The 18,743-nt window shown below is 39.9% G+C and overlaps 1 protein-coding gene across 2 annotated transcripts in view; it reads left to right on the plus strand.

Annotated features, from left to right (window-relative positions):
- HSD17B12 (hydroxysteroid 17-beta dehydrogenase 12) overlaps positions 1-18,743 on the plus strand; it is a 178,166-nt gene that overhangs the window by 64,951 nt on the left and 94,472 nt on the right. For both annotated transcript variants that reach the window (XM_055423868.2, XM_088843264.1), the window contains exon 3: positions 2,486-2,561. In XM_055423868.2, the coding sequence (XP_055279843.1) occupies positions 2,486-2,561 (76 nt within the window). The remainder of the gene's footprint in view (positions 1-2,485; positions 2,562-18,743) is intronic.

Raw genomic sequence — 18,743 nt, forward strand, 5'->3', positions numbered from 1 at the left:
GGAGGACATCATAACACTTCAAACAAAACTGTACAGACCAGAAGCATTGGCGGTGCTCTTAAGGCCTGCAGTCCTGGTTCCACGGAGGCACCAGTAGCCTGAGATATTGTCTTTGATTGTGATGGAGATCCTTGCTGATCCATTGACTGTCTCATTTATCCTTTCAAAAGGGTTTTTTAAAAAAATCCTTTGATTTCTCAGCCTTCTGTTTTTAATACAAAATCTACAGAAAAGTTGCAAGAAGAATGCAGCAAGCACTCATACACCTTTCATCAGGATTCACCAGTTGTTAACATTTTGCCCTGTTTCACTTTATCATTATAATTTAGTGGGACCACTTGGGACTTAGAGGCATTGTAAGAATTCACCCTTAAAGATTTCAGCATGAAGCTTCTGAGAACTAGAACGTTCACTCTTGTAACCACAGTCCAGTGATCACACATGGGATAGGAAGTTTAACTTGACACCATACTACTGTACAATATACACTCCGAATGCAAGTTTCCCAGTTATCCCAATAATGTCTTTTATAGAGCTTTTTGTATTCCAGAATCCATTTAAAGATTATGCGTTGCATCTAGATGTCATATTTCTTGACTAGGAGAGTTCGCTAGCGCCCTTCCTTGCAGCCCCCCTCATCCCCCCAACTTTTTTGCCTTTTTTCTTTTGTAACAGTGGCATTTTGGCAAAAATCCAGGCCAGCTGTTTTGTAGATTGCTCAGTTTGGGTTTGTCTGATTGTTTCCTCGTGATTGTGTGCGTGTGTGCTCAGTTGCTCAGTTCCTCATGATTCGGTTCAAGTTAAATCTTTTTAGCAGAAATGCTGCACAGGTGATAAGCATTTTTTAGCAGGAATGCTACACAGGTGATACTGTATTCTTTTGAGTTTATCTTATCAGGAGCCACAAGAAGTCCATTCATTCCTTTATTGATTATGTTGAGATAAATCATTTATTAAGATACTCTGTACCATAGTTTTCTGTTATAAAAGTACCTTTTCCCCCTTTGTAATTAATGAAGAATCTGTAGGATGATTCTTTGTATGCATACCTCATTTCTCAACAATCTTCCACCCTAGCATCTGTTGCTGATTTTTGCCTAAATTAGTTATTGCTAGGGTAGTTTTTAAATGGTATCTTTCCTTTTACAATTATATTAGATGCCATTTTTCTATAGATAGGATCTTTTCCTTGTTCTTCCTCTCCCCATTAATTAAAAAAAAAAAAGATCGCTTGGTATATATGCATGGGTTTTTTATAGCGTTTTTATAAGAGATTAATTCAGCAAGTTATTACCAATCTTAATTATCTTTTATAAAAAAATGTTCTATGTCTTCTCATTTGCTGTACCACTTTTTACTTAATAAAAGCTGACTTTAGGATTTAGGACTGGAAAATTAGTTTACTACATTTATAGTTCAGAGCACGTAATTTATTCTCATTTATATACTGCCTGTAGTAGTTCACTAAAAATTCTGTGTATATCAGTGTTTTTTCCTCTGCCCCTTTATTTATGGGATGCTTTTGAACTGTGGTGTTGGAGAAGACTCTTGAGAGTCCCTTATACTGCAAGGAGATCCAACCAGTCCATTCTAAAGGAGATCAATCCTGGATGTTCATTGGAGGGACTGATGCTAAAGCTGAAACTGCAATACTTTGGCCACCTCATGCGACGAGTTGACTCACTGGAAAAGACTCTGATGCTGGGAAAGGTTGGGGGTGGGAGGAGAAGGGGACGACGGAGAATGAGATGGCTGGATGGCATCACCGACTCTGTGGACATGAGTTTGAGTGAACTCCGGGAGTTGGTGATGGACAGGGAGGCCTGGCGTGCTGTGATTCATGGGGTCGCGGAGAGTCGGACACGACTGAGCGACTGAACTGAACTGAACTGAACTGGGGGTAGAAAGCACATTGCCATAAATCTTATTCATTCTGTGATGTACTTACACAGCACTGGGGAAGTACACAGAAGGTACTCCTCAGGAAATTCTTTACTAAGTCATCCAATTAATTATCTTAGTTTGCCTTTGTAGTCCATAAAGTATAGTATTTAAATAAAAACTTTAAAATTGATTCTATTTTTATGAATTCCCAACATTTTAACTGTAGTTTCCTTTGCCAGTTCTACAGTCTTCATGTATCCAGTCTAAGACAAAAACTTTTAAAGCTAATTTTTAAATTAAAGAAGTAACAGATACTCATGAATAAAAAAATTAAATATGGACAGGTACAAAATAAAAGTCTTCCTTTTTCTAAAACCCATTCACTTTTATATACTAGCTTGACTGAGAAAGATAATTCTTTGGGGAATCTTTTTGTAAAGTCTTCATTTTGGTTTGCCCATTCATTACACTCGGGGGTGTATTTGTTTTTTAACTTGAATTATCATATGGGTCAGATTTTCTTAAAATGAGATTATATCTAATTTACATTTTAAAATGAAACAGAGATGTGATTCTGCTGTTCGGTGTCTTATTGTTTCAGTTAGCAAAGCGTGGAATGAAAATTGTCCTTATCAGCAGATCACAGGACAAACTGAACCAAGTTTCCAGTGAGATAAGTAAGTCCTCACGTCACCCTTCCCCTTATAATCACAAGAGGAGTACAGGTAGTCTAAATTTAATGTTTTCAAGCAGATATCTTGCATTAATGTATTTACTTATGTTCAGAAAGCTTCTTTTTTTTTTTTGCTGTTAATGGGGTGTTTCAAAGGTGGATCAGTTTTTTCAAATTAATATAGTGCCATTATAAGTTGCTTAAAATGTATTTTACTGACTCACTTGGGTTCTTCTGTGAAGAATCAGACTCTCTGATTATGTTCTCCTTAAACATCTGCATTCCTTTTCTGTTGCTCCTTTTAATGATTCTAACATTCTTTTTACTCTTTGATTTCAATGTCCTTATTTACTGGCCCTGCCATGCGGCATGTGGGGTCTTCGTTCCCCAACCAGGGATGGGGCCTGCTCGCCTGCAGTGGAAGTAGAGTCGTAACCACTGGACCGCCAGGGAAGTCCCTGACTTCGTTGTCTTTAAATGTGTATCATATGCGACTGAGGAAAACTGCAAAGGCTAGCACAGATACACGTGAGAGAGAAACTGTTTTGGACTTTCTTCTTAGACAGCTGTGCTTGAGACCTGAATTATAATATGGCAAAAACTCTTTTCATCTGACATCTCGTTAGCCAGCCATATGGTTAAACCAGTGCTGTGCGTTTCCTTGGTAAAACGTATTAGCTCATGTTCCTAATACGCTGTTTGTGGCTGGTAGGCGTCTCACTACGATGCTTGTGTGCTTTTATTCCAATGGGTCTAATGGCTTACCTGTTAACAGTCGGCTTTATTTGTTTCCAGACTGCCTTATGCCGGGTGCGTTTGTCACTCCGCCTTCTGCACACTGATGAGTTATTAGTGTAGAAGGGAGAGGACCGTAACCAAGTTGAATGCTCTGAAAAAAAGTGAGAAAAGCAAGCCCTTTTAGAAATTGGCTGTCAACTCAGGGGAAAACAAGAAAAACGCAAAATATTGGGGAAAAAACGGTTTCGACTGTTTCATATGTGTTGAAGTGTTTGCTGCATTAAGACACGAAACTGCAATTAGAGATAATGCGTTGTGGGTGCGGGGGTGTTGTGTATGTAAGAAAGACTGGAATTCCAGACTGCAGATCCAAATTCAGATAAGGACTTGGTTCCCTACACAGAGGACTGGTGAATGAATTTACTTACTCATGGCGTCAGTCAAAATGGTTATAATGTGTGCTTATCATTTTCTAGAATTCCTTGCTTTAACTGACTTCTCTGAGTATCCAGCTAAAAAACTGCCCTAATTCTTTCAGAGGAGAAAGGATTTCTACTGTATTTTTCTGTTTTCCCAGCTTTTTTGAGATATAATTGACACATAACATTATGTAAGTTTGTATATACTATATTATTATTAACATTGCTATCTACTACTAACATTTATGTAGTATGTTATTTATTTATTCTCTCACATATATCATCCTCTTTGATCCTTCAGGCAACCTTGTGAAGTGTATATTTTTTTATTATTTCTACTCAGACCATAGCTGGTCCTGTTGGACAGATTACACATTGAGACACTTTAGGTGAAAAACAGATCTTTGTAATATAAAGTATATTAAAAAAATTTTAAAACCCTGTTGAGGGCACAGATCTTTGCAAAAGTGAGATATCCAATACATCTTTGGTATTTAAGGATTTTAACTTTCAAAGTTTCAGCTATGTAAAAGCAACCTTGAAGGTCCAAGACATACAGTATCTTGCAGTTTTGCTCAGGCGTGAATTCGAATTAAGGAGTGCTCCTCTGACACTAAGGAGTCTGAGGTATGTACTTAATGCAGCAGGTGATGTTAACATATTGCCTGGATCTTAGTACTGTTTCTTACTTAGTTACTTGTAGTTAAATGTGTGTTTTAACTCTTAGAGTGATAAAAACATTGTGTGTGTTTGTGGGGAGTGTGTGTAAAACTGACTGTTAGTGAAAGCACTTAGTAGTTGCTAGAAATAAAGGTTCATAGGCTGAAAATAGAAGCTTTGATTAAGTGGAACATTGAATTTTGAAATGCTGTACTATGAATGACTCCACCCCCTATTTGATACAGAAGCAAGAAAAGCTTCCTCATGACACAGCAAGTGGTCCAGGCTGTACAAAAATTGCCCCATGAGTCAGAAGATATACTTTAATGGCATTTGAGAATTTTGTTAACTTGTGATATGAGGTGACACATGACTGTGGGCAGAAATGTTTCTGGAAAAAGACAGGATGCTGTTCAAATGTTTTTCATGCAGAAACAGATGGTGAAGGCACTGAAATGACCTTTATTATGAGAAAAAATTTTTTTTTAGTTCTTGAAAATTTTGAAAAATATTTTTCTGGGCATAATATAAATTTACTGGGAGAGGTGATATCAGCAAACCAGGTCGTCTGTTCTAGGCTGAAAAAATAAATACACAGAGGAGATTTATAAGTTGGTACAACAACTCAGATGTAAATCATCCGTGAGGGGATCATATTTTCCTGAACGTATATATTCCAGAAGAAGGAAGGACCAGAATTTAATGTTGGCAAAGACAGACTGACTCTGTTTATGCCTTCAGCAAATCTTTATTGAATGCCTGTGTACCAGGTACTATGTTAGGCAGTCAAGATACAGTAGTGAGCAAGATATATGCAGTCGTTGTTCTTGTGGAATGATATGTAAGTGGGGGATACAGAAAAAAAAAATAGGAAAAAAGGAAAAAAATAATAAACAAAACCAAAAAAAGACAAATAATTGCAGATTATGGTAAGTACCATGAAGGAAATAAATAAGAGGCTGCTGCTGCTAAGTCACTTCAGTTGTGTCCAACTCTGTGTGACCCCATAGACGGAAGCCCACCAGGCTCCCCCATCCCTGGGACTCTCCAGGCAAGAACACTGGAGTGGGTTGCCATTTCCTTCTCCAATGTGTGAAAGTGAAAAGTGAAAGTGAAGTTGCTCAGTCGTGTCCGACCCCCAGCGACCCCACGGACTGCAGCCTACCAGGCTCCTCCATCCATGGGATTTTCTAGGCAAGGAGTGGCTTGCCATTGCCTTCTCCAAAGTAAGGGGCTAGAGAAAGAAAATAGGGAGTTCTCATATGGTGCCAACACAGTGAATTTTATGACTGGCAGACTAATAAAGGGCTACACTAATGACCTCTTGCCCATATAATAGGCGAGTTGGTGCTTCAGTGAAGAGATGTCTGCTGGGCTCTCTTGGGGGTGTGGGGTGGAGGGATTGTGTGTGCAAATTGCATGGTAGATCCACTCCAACATTTCTACTTCCTTAAAGCTTTGGGTTCTTGACTCAACATTATGCCATGAGAAGTTGTGGCCTCTGTAGCTCAGATGGTAAAGAATCTGCCTGCCAAGCAGGAGACCAGGGTTTGATCCCTGGGTTGGGAAGATCCTCTGGAGAAGGGAATGGCAGTCCACTCCAGTATTCTTGCCTGGAGAGTCCCATGGACAGAGGAGCCTGGCGAGCTACAGTTCATGGGGTCACAAAGAGTTGGACACGACTGAGCGACCAACACTACTATTACTACTACTTTATTAGCTGAGCCGTTTAAAATCCTAAAAGATGATGCTGTGAAAGTGCTTCCCTCAGTATATCAGCAAGTTTGGAAAACTCAGCAGTGGCCACAGGACTGGAAAAGGTCAGTTCCATTCCAATCCCAAAGAAGGGCAATGCCAAAGAATGTTCAGACTCCATATAATTGTGCTCATTTCACTTGCTAGCAAGGTAATGCCCAAATCCTTTAAGCTAGGCTTCAGCAGTACATGAACTGAGAATTTCCAGATGTACAAGCAGGGTTTCTAAGAGACAGAGGAACCAGAGATCAAATTGACAGCTTTCCTTGGATCATGGAGAAAGCAAGGGAGTTCCAGAAAAACATCTCCTGCTTCACTGACTGCGAGAAAGCCTTTGGGTGTGTGCATCGTACCAAACTGTGGAATCTTCTTAATGAAGTGGGGCTATCAGACCACCTTACCTATCTCTTTAGAAACCTGTACACAGGACAAGAAGCAGCAGTTAGAACCTTGCATGGTACAACTGACTGGCTCAGAACTGGGAGAGAAGAATGACGAGGTTGTATACTGTCACCCTGCTTATTTAACTTCTGTGTGGGTCACATCATGTGAAGTGCCAGGCTGAATGAATCACAGGCTGGAACCAAGATTGCCGGGAGAAATGTCAGAAACCTCAGATACGTAGATGATATCACTCTAAAGGTAGAAAGTAAAGACGAACTAAAGAGGCTCTTGATGAGGGTGAAAGAGGAGAGTGAAAGCGCTGTCTTAAAACTCAACATTCAAAAAACTAGGATCATGGCATCAGGTCCCTTCAGTTCATGGCAAATAGAAGGGGGAAAATTGGAAACAGTGACAGATTTCATTTTCTTGGGCTCTAAAATAACTGCAGACAGTGACTGCAGCCTTGAAATTAAAAGATGTTTTTGCTTTTTGGGAGGAAAGCCATGACAAACCAAGACAGCATATTAAAAAGCAGAGACATCACTTTGCCTAAAAAAGTCCATCTACTCAAAGCTATGGTTTTTCCAGTGGTCATGTATGGATGTGAGAGCTGGACCATAAAGAAGGCTGAGTGCTGAAGAACTGATGCTTTCGAATTGTGGTGTTGGGAGAAGACTCTTGAGGATCCTTTGGACAGCAAGGTCAAACCCGTCAATCCTAAAGGAAATCATCCCTGAATATTCATTGGAAGGACTGATGCTGAAGCTGAAGCTCCAATACTTTGGCTCCCTGATGCCAAGAGCTGGCTAACTGGAAAAGAAGATTGAGGGCAGAAGAAGAAGGGGCGACAGAGGATGAGATGGTTGGATGGCATCACCGACTCGATGGACATGAGTTTGAGCAACTCCAGGAGAGAGTGGAGGACAGAGGAGCCTGGTGTGCTGCAGTTCATGTGATAGCAAAAAGTTGGCTACAACTTAGCAACTGAACAACAACAGCAATGTTGTTAAATGTGGACCATCATGGAGTCAAAGTTAATTCTTAGAGCTCTTTTCAGCTGTAGAAACTAACCTTTAAATCCTAAATCTTTCACAAGTGATTCATGTAACCGATCCCTGGGTTGGGACAACCCCCTGGAGAAAGGAATGGCTACCCACTCCAGTGTTCTTGCCTGGGAAATCCCATGGACAGAGGAGCCTAGTGGGCTATAGTCCTTGGGGTTGCAAGAGTCGGACATGACTTAGCGACTAAACCACCACCAGTCTGGTGTTATATTTTGTTTTCCTTAGCCTGATACTCATGGAATCTTTTCACACCCCAATTTTTCCAGATCTCTACCAGTACATTTTTCCATATTTCTACCAATACATACCAGATGCTATACCAATTGTATAAAAAAAACCAGTTCTGTTTGTGTATAAGTTACTACTTCATGGAGTAGACTTTGTACTTGTGCTCTCAGAGAATTTCAGGACCTATGTTATGGGTGGTGATAAGGGGTGTTCTGGATGGTAATAAGGCCTCCTCAGCTAGATCTTGAGTAGAAGAGGCATTCCGTTGCAAATGAATTACCCTTATATTTATGGTGAGGTTTTTACAGGATTTTCAAGCCAGGGAAAGCTAATCTCTTCAGAGACTCCTGGAAGGGCAAGCTCAGAGTAGCACTGCAGGGGCAGCGTGTGTGTCAAGACTCTCTAGCCTCAGCAGAGTCTGCACCGATATCCTCATCTCCAGTCTCAGGGTCTCACTCTCCCTCATTCTGCTTCACTTTTACCCATGAAATGTGGTGAGTCTGTGAAACTCAACTTCTATTGTTAATTCTGTAAATGACACACTCCAATCTGGGATGTTAGTGAAGCAAGCTCTGTGGCTAATAAGACATAAAAGTTTTTACTGGGGTTGCCATAAAAATTCTCTGGATCCAGATCATAAGTGTGATCTCGAAAGCTTAAAGACCCAAGCTTGTCATTTTCCTTTTGTTAGAGCCCCAGAGCACTCAGAAGAAGCCACATACCACAGTCTTTGTTTCTTATTGAAGTTATAGTTGATGGATGATGTTATATGTTAGGGGTATACAGTACAGTGATTTGCAGTTTTTAAAGGTTATACTGCATTTATGGTTATTATAAAATGCTGTCTGTATTCTTCGTGTTGTACAGTATATCGTTGTAGCTTATTTTATATACAGTAGTTTGTATGTCTTTATACCCCACCGCTATGTTGCCCCTTCCCTCTCCTGTCTCCCCACTAATAGCCATTAGTTTGTTCTCTTTATCTGTCTTGTTCTGTTTTGTTACATTCACTAGTTTGTTGTATTTTTTTTTAGGTTCCACATATAAATGATATCATACGGTATTTTCTCTCTCTGATTTATTTCACTTAGCATAATATCCTCCAAGTCCATGCATGTTGCTCCACGTAGCAAATTTTCATTATTTTTTATGGCTGAGTAGTATGTGTGTGTCGGAGAAGGCTGGCAAGCCACTCCAGTACTATTGCCTAGAAAATTCCATGGATGGAGGAGCCTGGTAGGCTGCAGTCCATGGGGTCGCTAAGGGTCCGACATGACTGAGTGACTTCACTTTCACTTTTCACTTTCGCACATTGGAGAGGGAAATGGCAACCCACTCCAGTGTTCTTGCCTGGAGAATCCCAGGGACGGGGGAGCCTGGTGGGCTTCCGTCTATGGGGTCGCACAGAGTCGGACACGACTGAAGTGACTTAGCAGCAGCAGCAGCGGTATGTGTGTATGTGTGTGTACTCCCTCTTTGTCCATTCACCTGTTGATAGACACTTAGGTTGCTTTTGTATCTTGGCAGTTGTAAATAATGCTATTGTGAACATTGGGGTACATGTATATTTTCAAATTGATTTTTTTCCCCGATATATACCCAGGAATGGAATTGCTGGGTCATCACGTAGTTCTGTTTTCAGTGTTTTGAGAATCCTCCATTGTGTTTTCCACAGTGACTATACCAATTTACATTCCCACCGACAGTTGAGGAGTGTTCCCTCTTCCCCACATCCTCACCCACATTTGTTACTTGTGTTCTCTTTGACGGTCGCCATTCTGACAGGTGTGAGATGATGCCTCCTTGTGGTTTTGCTTTGCTTCTCCAGTCTTTGTAGTCGTCATTCCTTCCAAACTGAGAGGTCTGTGCCGAGGAATGCTTGGTCTCTTAAGGCACTTCTCCAGCAGATACTCGGACGATGGGCAGCCACCGCTCATAGTGATGCTGCTGCATGAAATCAAGCCGACATGAAAGTCTCTTGAGGTCTGTATTTTGGGCTTCCACTCCTGATACCAATTTCTGTACAAGCCAGAGTTCAGTCCGGAGAAGGCAATGGCAAGCCACTCCAGTACTCTTGCCTGGAGAATCCCATGGATGGAGGAGCCTGGTAGGCTGCAGTCTGTGGGCTCGCTAAGGGTCGGACACAACTGAGCGACTTCACTTTCACTTTTACACACTGGAGAAGGAAATGGCAACCCACTCCAGTGTTCTTGCCTGGAGAATCCCAGGGACGGGGGAGCCTGGTGGGCTTCCGTCTATGGGGTCACAGAGTCGGACACGACTGAAGTGACTTAGCAGCAGTAGCAGAGTTCAGTCAGGAAACAGAAGTCAAGCAAGTTTGTTTAACTAGGCTAACTTGTCTCTCTTCACGCTCATGCTCAGCCGTGTCTGACTCTTGTGACCCCATGGACTGTAGCCCACCAGGCTCTTCTGTCCGTGGGATTTCCCAGGCAAGAATACTGGTTGTTGTTTAGTCGCTCAGTTGTGTCCGACTCTTGCAACTTCATGGACTGTGATCCACCAGGCTCCTCTGTCCATGGGATTTCCCAGGCAGGAATACTGGAGTGGATTGCCATTTCCTCCTCCAGGGGATACTGCCGACCTAGGGATCGAACCTGTGTCTCCTGCGTTTCCTGCATTGCAGGTGGATTCTTTACCACTGAGCCCTTGGGGAAGCCCTCTCTCACCAGCTTTTAAACTCACTGCAGTGGGTAGACTCATCCTTCTTCCTTCCCTGTCTCACTGGAGAAGTCTTTCCTGAAGACGGGAGAGGAGGAGACTGGAAAAGAAGCCAAGTGGAGAGAAATAGGGCTCCTCTTACCGTCTCAGTTTCTACCGTTATTATGTAAACTTGGGGCTCCGTGCCTTGAGATGGAACTGCTTGTGTACGTGGAGGACAGCCTACTCATCAAAGCTCTTCAGAAAAAAACTTAAAAGGATTATACATAATATTGTAGGGAACTAAATGTTTCGCCAACAGTGGTTAAATGCTTTCCCGGGATTGACTGCTTTGATGAAATTACAGTTCTTGGTAAGGATACCTGTCACTTGTTGAATTAAGACAAGCTGAAAGTCATCACACGTATAACAAGCTTATTTTATTAGCATTGTTAGCCAGGATTATGAATATATTAAGTATTTTTATTGACTTTGATTTGCCAAAGAAAAAAGACTCCTGGATAAATGTCACACTGTGCAGTAAAGCACAGTGCAAGAGAGACTGGCTTTCAGAGCAACCTAATGGCTCAATATAGAGAAGGAAATGTTCATAGTTCATATTTTCATACAGCAACCAATAATTCTCATTGCATACAGGTTAATCAACTTTGATTTCAAAAACACACATTTCTGTCTTTGATTAAAGAAAGTGAAGTCGCTCAGTTGTGTCCGACTTGTGGTGACCCCATGGCCTGTAGCTTGCCAGGCTCCTTCCATTTATGGGACTTTCCAGGCAAAAATACTGGAGTGGGTTGCTACTCCCTTCTCCAGCGGATCTTCCCAACCCAGGGATTGAACCCGGGTCACCCGCATTGCAGGCAGACTCCTTACCGTCTGAGTCATCACAAATATGATGTCGCTTTTGTGTGACTTATGTCAGGGTGAAAACCTTTAGGATGGCCCCAAATTTCATGACTTTATTTCTTCAAATGTAAAGCTTTTAGAAAACTTCTAGTAAATCTTCCTGGTAAATAGTCGACAGAGGAATAGGTTAAGGTGAATAATGTCAGTTTCACTTTTTTAGTCTTTACCTGTGATCGTATCTGTGCAGTTAAAGTGCAGGTTTGACCCAGCATGTTGGACCCATGTTTTTTTGATGCGCCATCAGCATTGTTAATATGGAGCTTTCCTGTATTTAGCTTTTTCATCTAGCTAAGGAATTTGAAATATTGTTGAACACATAAAGATTTTTTTGTTTTATCTTTAATAAAGCTAGAACCGTATGATTTTAGGAATAGAGTTAATCTCATGTGTCCTCGAGAATCACATATCTTTTTTATCACTTCTATAGTACCAAAAATATCTTTATTGCCCTTTGAGTTCACCTGTTTGAAGGTCATAAGCCTTCAGGAACCAAAAAGACCAGCTAGTATGCCTCTACCGATTTTGCCTATTTGTAAGATTGTATTACCTATAATCTTACTCCAAGTTCCCCAAGTAACTCAGTGTTGTTGGCCTTCAGAGAATGACATCCTGTGCTCCCTGTAAGACTCGCTTCAAGTCATAGAGGAGGTATCAGGATGGTTTACTGGGAGGTCTTTGAAACTCTGTTTTTCCCCATATCGGAGTGTAATCCTTGTTCCTTACTTGTGGGTTTGTCATGCCTAATTAAGTGAGATGTACTGTTAAATGAAACATTTCTGGCATGGTGATAGTTATAAATTTGTTTTAATGTAATTTATATCCTGGTAGGAGAAAGGTAGATTCCTCCTGAGCCTATGCAAATAATTACATCACTATGTAAAGTAAAAGGACTCAGGACTTCACTAGTGGTCCAGTGACTGGGACTCCATCATGCTCCCAAGGCAGGGGACCTGGGATCGATCCTTGGTCAGGGAACTGGGTCCCACGTGCAGCAACTCGGGACCCATGTTCCACAATGAAGATAGAAGGTCTTGTTTGTTGCAACCAAATAAATAAATAAATAAATATTTTTTTAAAAAAAAGAACTCAGTAAAGACATGTTGTGTAATACTTGACCATTATTCTGATTAGTTTTGCAGACAAGGCCAATGAGTATGTGTTGTATTTTCTATACGATTCCCATCTTTAAATTGACCTAACAAATTACTAGTTTATATTCAAGTAACTATTGCCACACAACGAACTACCCAAACTTACAAGTGTAAAATAGCCATTTGAGATGCTTACAACTTGTGCTGGTCAGGGGACAATTCTTTTACCCATCAGGGCATTATTGAGGTCACTCAGTGATGACTCAGTTGTCTGGTCTGGAAGATCTGAGACGGCTTCTCGCAGTTTGCTGCCGTGGCAGGATGTGACTGAAGACTAGACGTGGCTGGGACTGTTGACTTTAGTGCCTCCGTGTAGCTTCTCCAGCATGCTCATCTCAGGGGAGTTGGACTTCTTACGTGGTAGCTATCTTTCCCCAGGGTGCATGTCCTAAGAGAACTAGGCAGAAGCTGATGTCTTTTTGGTGACCTACTCTCATAATTCATACGGTGTTACTTTTGCTGCACTGTGTTGGTCAAAGCGATGGTGGGCCGTCTCAGATTCAGCCGAAGAAGAAAAGATGCCACATCTTGATGGGGGAGTGATGTGGTAACTTTGGAGAACATGTGGGAAGGGAGATGTTTTTTGAAAATAAAATCTTGATTTGGAAAATACAGTCTGCCGCATTTTATAAGCTATATGAAGATTTCTCAGAGAATGTTTTTCTCCCCCCCTGAATCCAGAGGGCTTGGTCGGAGCAATATATCATTCAAAGAATGTTTCATTTTAGTATGCCCAAGTATAGCCAGACACCATGAGAATTAGTGAGAAAGGGAGAAAGAGATTTTTTCAAAACCAATTAAATTTCCCTTGTGGGTTCCATTCAGTCTTGCAAAATTAATTCTTTTTCCATTGGATCTTGGGTTAGCAGCCTGGTTTTACAAGGTGTCTGATTTTTGAATAAGAGTCTTACAAATACAGACTTGGGTCCCTGGTGCGTTCTGTCTAAGAGTCTGCTTTTGGTGGTGCTGTTGGGTTATACTGGACAGGAAGCCTGACCCATGAGTCCATAATAGTCACAGGTACCAGCATAGGCCTTTATCAAGGCTTTATTGTTTGAGTGTTTCATCCGAGACCCAGTTTTCTCACCTCCAGCTTATGGCTTGGCCTTTCAGCATTCTTGAAGGAAAAGTAGAAACCACCTGTTAATAAGACTGATGATCTCCGGTTAATTTATCACAGCAGTTAACAGTGTCAGAATGGAATCCCCTATTGGAGTATAATATTCAGCCACTTAATGAGTCAGTCTGATTATCCTGAGGGCACAAGCCCTATGATGGATGCTAAAGGCATTGATAAATAAATCTCCAGGGACCTTTATAAAGTGTGTTTTAAACCTGCCACCAATTAACAAGAGTATTTAATACTTAGAAATCATATTGTTTGCATTGTTGTGCCAGTCCTTTTCACAAGGTCTTGAATATGTTCTGTCTACCCTGAAAAATGTGCAAGTGTTGAGCCATACTCATTGTTAGTTGCTTCATGGATCTGCCCATATTATGGGTTTAGTAAACAGGACAACTCTTATTTAGACTTAAGCTAAATTAAAGATACGGAGTATACACTTATATATCTGCTGCTGCTAAGTCACTTCAGTCTTGTCCGACTCTGTGTGACCCCATAGATGGAAGCCCACCAGGCTCCCCGTCCCTGGGATTCTTCAGGCAAGAACACCGGAGCGGGCTGCCATTTCCTTCTCCAGTGTGTGAAAGTGAAAAGTGAAAGTGAAGTCACTCAGTCGTGTCTGACCCTTAGCGACTCCACGGACTGCAGCCTACCAGGCTCCTCCATCCATGGGATTTTCTAGGCAAGAGTACTGGAGTGGCTTGCCATTGCCTTCTCCGTTCTTCCTAATAGCCCCCTTGCTCAATAGTGCTGCCCAGTGGCTATCTGGGAAATACCAGAGATAGTTTGGATATAAAATATATCTTAAATAATTTTATTATTTTTAATTTGAGACTTTTGTTTACACCGGCAGTATCATAACGAATTGCCAGGAGACCAGCAAAATATAAGCATAAGTCATAGGTGCCCAAGACAAGAAATGATTATTGTCCTGGTTTGGAGTGATAGTAATTCAAATAAAGCATAGCTGCAAGAAATAGTAATTATTATGAAATCTGGCCTTCTCAGATGCAAGAAACTTTTGTTAAAAAAATGTTTCAAGGGCACAACAAAAGTCAACACAAAAACTCAAAAAGTTAACTGGTTGTTCGGAAGTGAGAGTGTTCTGGGTAGATAAGGAACCTGGCCAGGTTAAGAACTGAAGGCACAGAATAGCTTGCTTTTAGAGTCTTCTTATTAAGAGAAGATTATATTATCAAAGATCAAGTTTCTTTGCAACAACTGGTTTCTGATGGCTTAATTCATAAGCTTTCTTTGTAGATTGTAATCTATTTTATAAGCCCATTTATATACAGGTATATGTGTGTGTGTATATATATATTTAGATGACAAATTAACACTTTCACCTGTAACTTAGAATATATTAACTGTATTCTCTTAGTGTAAGATGATGCACATAACCACACTGAACTTGATATCCTAATTAGAGTTTTCTTTAGGAATTCTTTAGTATTCAGAAATTGGCCAGTTAACCAAACATTCCTCATTAGTTAACTCACCATGATATTAGTATAGTATCTTAAGGCCAATTAAGAGTTTTAGAGGTTTATTTCCAATGACATCACAGAGCAATACAATCATTTTTGACACCAGGTTTGTCAGAGATGGTGTTTAAAAGTTTTACACAGGAGACAGGAAGAGTGATTAAGATAAGATGATTTGCAGCATTGTCTGTAATTTAGAAGAGCTAATAACCCTTTAATAAGGACATCAATTTTCATGGCTTTAAATTGTGTGTGTGGAAACAGTGATAATGCTTCTAGCTGGTAAAACCTGGGTAGAAAATTTAAACGCTAAAAGAATGAAATTTTACAGTGCATTATTTTTTGTACTATGATATGATCAGAAAGAAGACATATTTAAAAAACCAGTTCTAATTTGACCAACTGTTTACCTTAATTAGAGGTTTACAGAGAAATTGGGTTCTTACCAATTATAACAAATATTTCGTATTTTAAGTTTATATTAGTACAATTTTAAGTAACAGTTGAATATCTGTCTGACTTTTTAAACTGTCACTGCTTGGGCTGATCATTTCTTTGAGAATGATTTTTCTGGAATCCTCAGCATATGTAAAGCATTAGAAGTTTTGTCCTTGTTTGTTAATTGAGTTTTCTCAGATTTAACTGAGCACTTATGAGTCAGAGGAGAACAGGTGTTTTGAGATTTAAAACAGTTGCTTGATAGTGTTATTCTTTGCACTGAAATCTACTGTGTCCAACTTTATTTTGATTAGTGTTAGCTTGATATGTCTTTTTCTGGCTTTATTGTTAGTCTATATGTACTTTATATTTAGAATGGGTTTCTTATAGACAGCATAGCTTTAGTCTTATTTTTTATCCCATTTGATGATTTCTGCTGTTTAATTGGTATGCTCAGGCCATTAACTTTTAATGTTATTGTTGATATAATTGAATTGAAATTTACCACTTATTTCTTTGAATTTTTCCCATCTGTTCATTTGCTTTTTTGTTATTCTTTTTTTCCTGCCTGCTTTTGGATTAGTAGCCTGGTTTTTATCATTCCATATCATTTTCTCCCTTAGCTTATTGACTGTACCTCTTTTTTTGCTTGTTTTTAGTGACTGCTTTTGATTTTGTAGGGCACGCTAACTTAGCGCAGTGTCCTCCTTCACGTGTAGTTATGAACCTGAGGATCCTGTACTTCACTTCCGTACATTCTGTTCCTCTGTGTAACGTAGTACTTTTGCCTTAGTCAACTGTATTTTAAAGAGAATTGAATTTATTTTTAAAGCATTTTATATTTATACCAATATCACCATTCCTGATGCTCTTCATCCGTTCATGTAAATAGATTTCACTTGGGATTTTTTTCTGTTTTTCTGTCTGAAAGATGTCCTTTAACGTTCTCTTGTAGTGTTGGTTTGCTGGTGACATTCTTTTTGTGTGTCTGAAAAAAAACTTTTACTTCTGAAATATATTTTCCCTGGGTATAAAATTCTAAGTTGACAGATTCTTTTTTTCTCCCAGTACTTTAACTGTTTGTTTCACTGTTTGCAGTGTTTCTGACAAGAAGTCTGCTGTCGTTCTCTTGGCCGTTAGTTCACCAGGTGTTCTTTCCATCCCTCACCCTTCCTAGGACTTCCGTTACAGGACATTAAACTGACTGAAGTGGTCCCGCAACTCATGATAGTGTGCTCTTCTGTCTTTTTGAATCTCTTTTCTCTCTGTTTCATTTTGGATGGTGTCTCTTGCTATATCTTTACATTTGCTAACCTTTTTTCTGCAGTGTCTAATGTGCTGTTAATCCTGTTAGTGTATATTTTTTAATCCAGAAATTGTGTTTTTCTCTTTCTATAAAAATTTAGATCTTTTAAAATATCTTCCTTATCACTTTTTAAAATATTCACCCTCTAATTTCTAGCACGTGAAGATTACAGTACGTTCCCCCTCTCTTGAGAGAGAGCAGCACTGGTTTGAGCTGCTCGATGTGTACTACATGATCTGTAGATGCACGTGTGCAGATGTGGAGTGCTGCCTGTAAAGTTGTATGTTGATTTTCAGCTGCGCAGGGGTCAGTGCCCTGACCTCCGAGTCGTTGAAGGACCCACTGCATATATATATATATATATATATATATGCCTTACTGTGTTCTCACTCACTTTTTCTCTTCACTCTGCTGATTCTACAGACTCTGTGTTTCCCACGTGCTCAAGTCCGTTTCCTCAGCTCAGGGGACACTGAGTATCTACATGAGTTCTCTCTTCCTTCCAGTCCAGGAAACCTAACTGGGCAGTAAGCTAGGGCAACCATAAAGGTCACCTTATTTATTTCCCTTTTATTAGGTATTCCTCTCCTGAACTGCCTGTTGTCCAGTGTCTCAAAACCATTGTTTCATATATTTTATCGTTTTTTTTTAAAGTGGCGGAGTAAATCTGGTTTTTGTTACACCATCATGGCTATAAGCAGAAGACCACCTCCCCATTCCACCCCCCCCCCCCCCACCATTTTAGATCTCCTGGTAAGCATAATTACTATCTTTGCAGATATCTATAAATGTTTGGTCTGTATTAAACTTTGACGAGAAAAAAGGACTCTTCTTTTGCAAATGTTTGCATGGGGCCTGGCATGACTTAAGTGGGGGAATGCGTCCACCTAGCAAGTATTGTTTTGTTGGCTGAAGAGTCATTATGAAACCTCATCATATTCTTAATATTGCATAGATGCTTTTGACATTTAGCTGACGTTCCAATTATGGCACAAGTGTTTTTCTAAGCTAATGCAGGATCATGTTCTAAAGCTGTCCAACTAAACAATTTCACCAAATGTAGCTGATTTCAACTTTATTACTGTTTGTTACCAATCGTTTACTCCGGCAGAGAACAACATCTGTAATATGGGTGGATGTTTTGTTAGAAATGTAGCATACCTACCAATTAGCTGGCTCTGCCAAATTAGCATGTGTTGGTCTGCATCTCCAATTAAGGCAGCTGCTTGAATGTTGTTATTCTACAGCTGGCATTAGGCCTGTGGGAGTGCACTGCACCATGGCCAGACACTAGCTATACCTCTTAATTAAAATATTTGCTTATGTTTGTGTGATTTCTTTAAAACAGTAAGTGGTCTTTCCAATTGTGCTATTGAAGGTTCCATGACTTTTGTATGAAACAGTTTTCTTGGTTAGGGAAATGTGGGACCAAGGTGTTCTGAAATGGCTGCTATTTAAATAGATAATTGGTGTTTCTCCTCCCACTTCTAAATTGTTAGTTGTTGTTTTAAGTGGATAATTGTAATTTGGGGTACAGCCTTCAGCTTTAATAAAAGAATTTGTAGAAAGGCATATTCTTTAAAACATAAAGTTCAGTAGTCTTATATAGGGATTGCTTTCTTTTTCATCACAGAGAGAAAGTATTTTTGAAAGCTTTATGGAAAAGGTGCATTTTATCTTGATTTTTCTGGCAAGTGAAGTTCCATGTTTTCTTGTCAATTATCTGTTGTTTTAATAATCTCTTTATACCATCAGTTATTAAATGTATAATTTATGTTATATGCTGATCTTTAACTGCAAATCAAATTTAGATAATCTACTGCTGTATCTAATACTGAATCAAAAGAGATGAGT

Source organism: Moschus berezovskii, chromosome 14 (assembly GCF_049115385.1).
Source record: "Moschus berezovskii isolate FMDL1 chromosome 14, NW_MosBer_1.0, whole genome shotgun sequence".
Lineage (NCBI taxonomy): Eukaryota > Metazoa > Chordata > Mammalia > Artiodactyla > Moschidae > Moschus > Moschus berezovskii.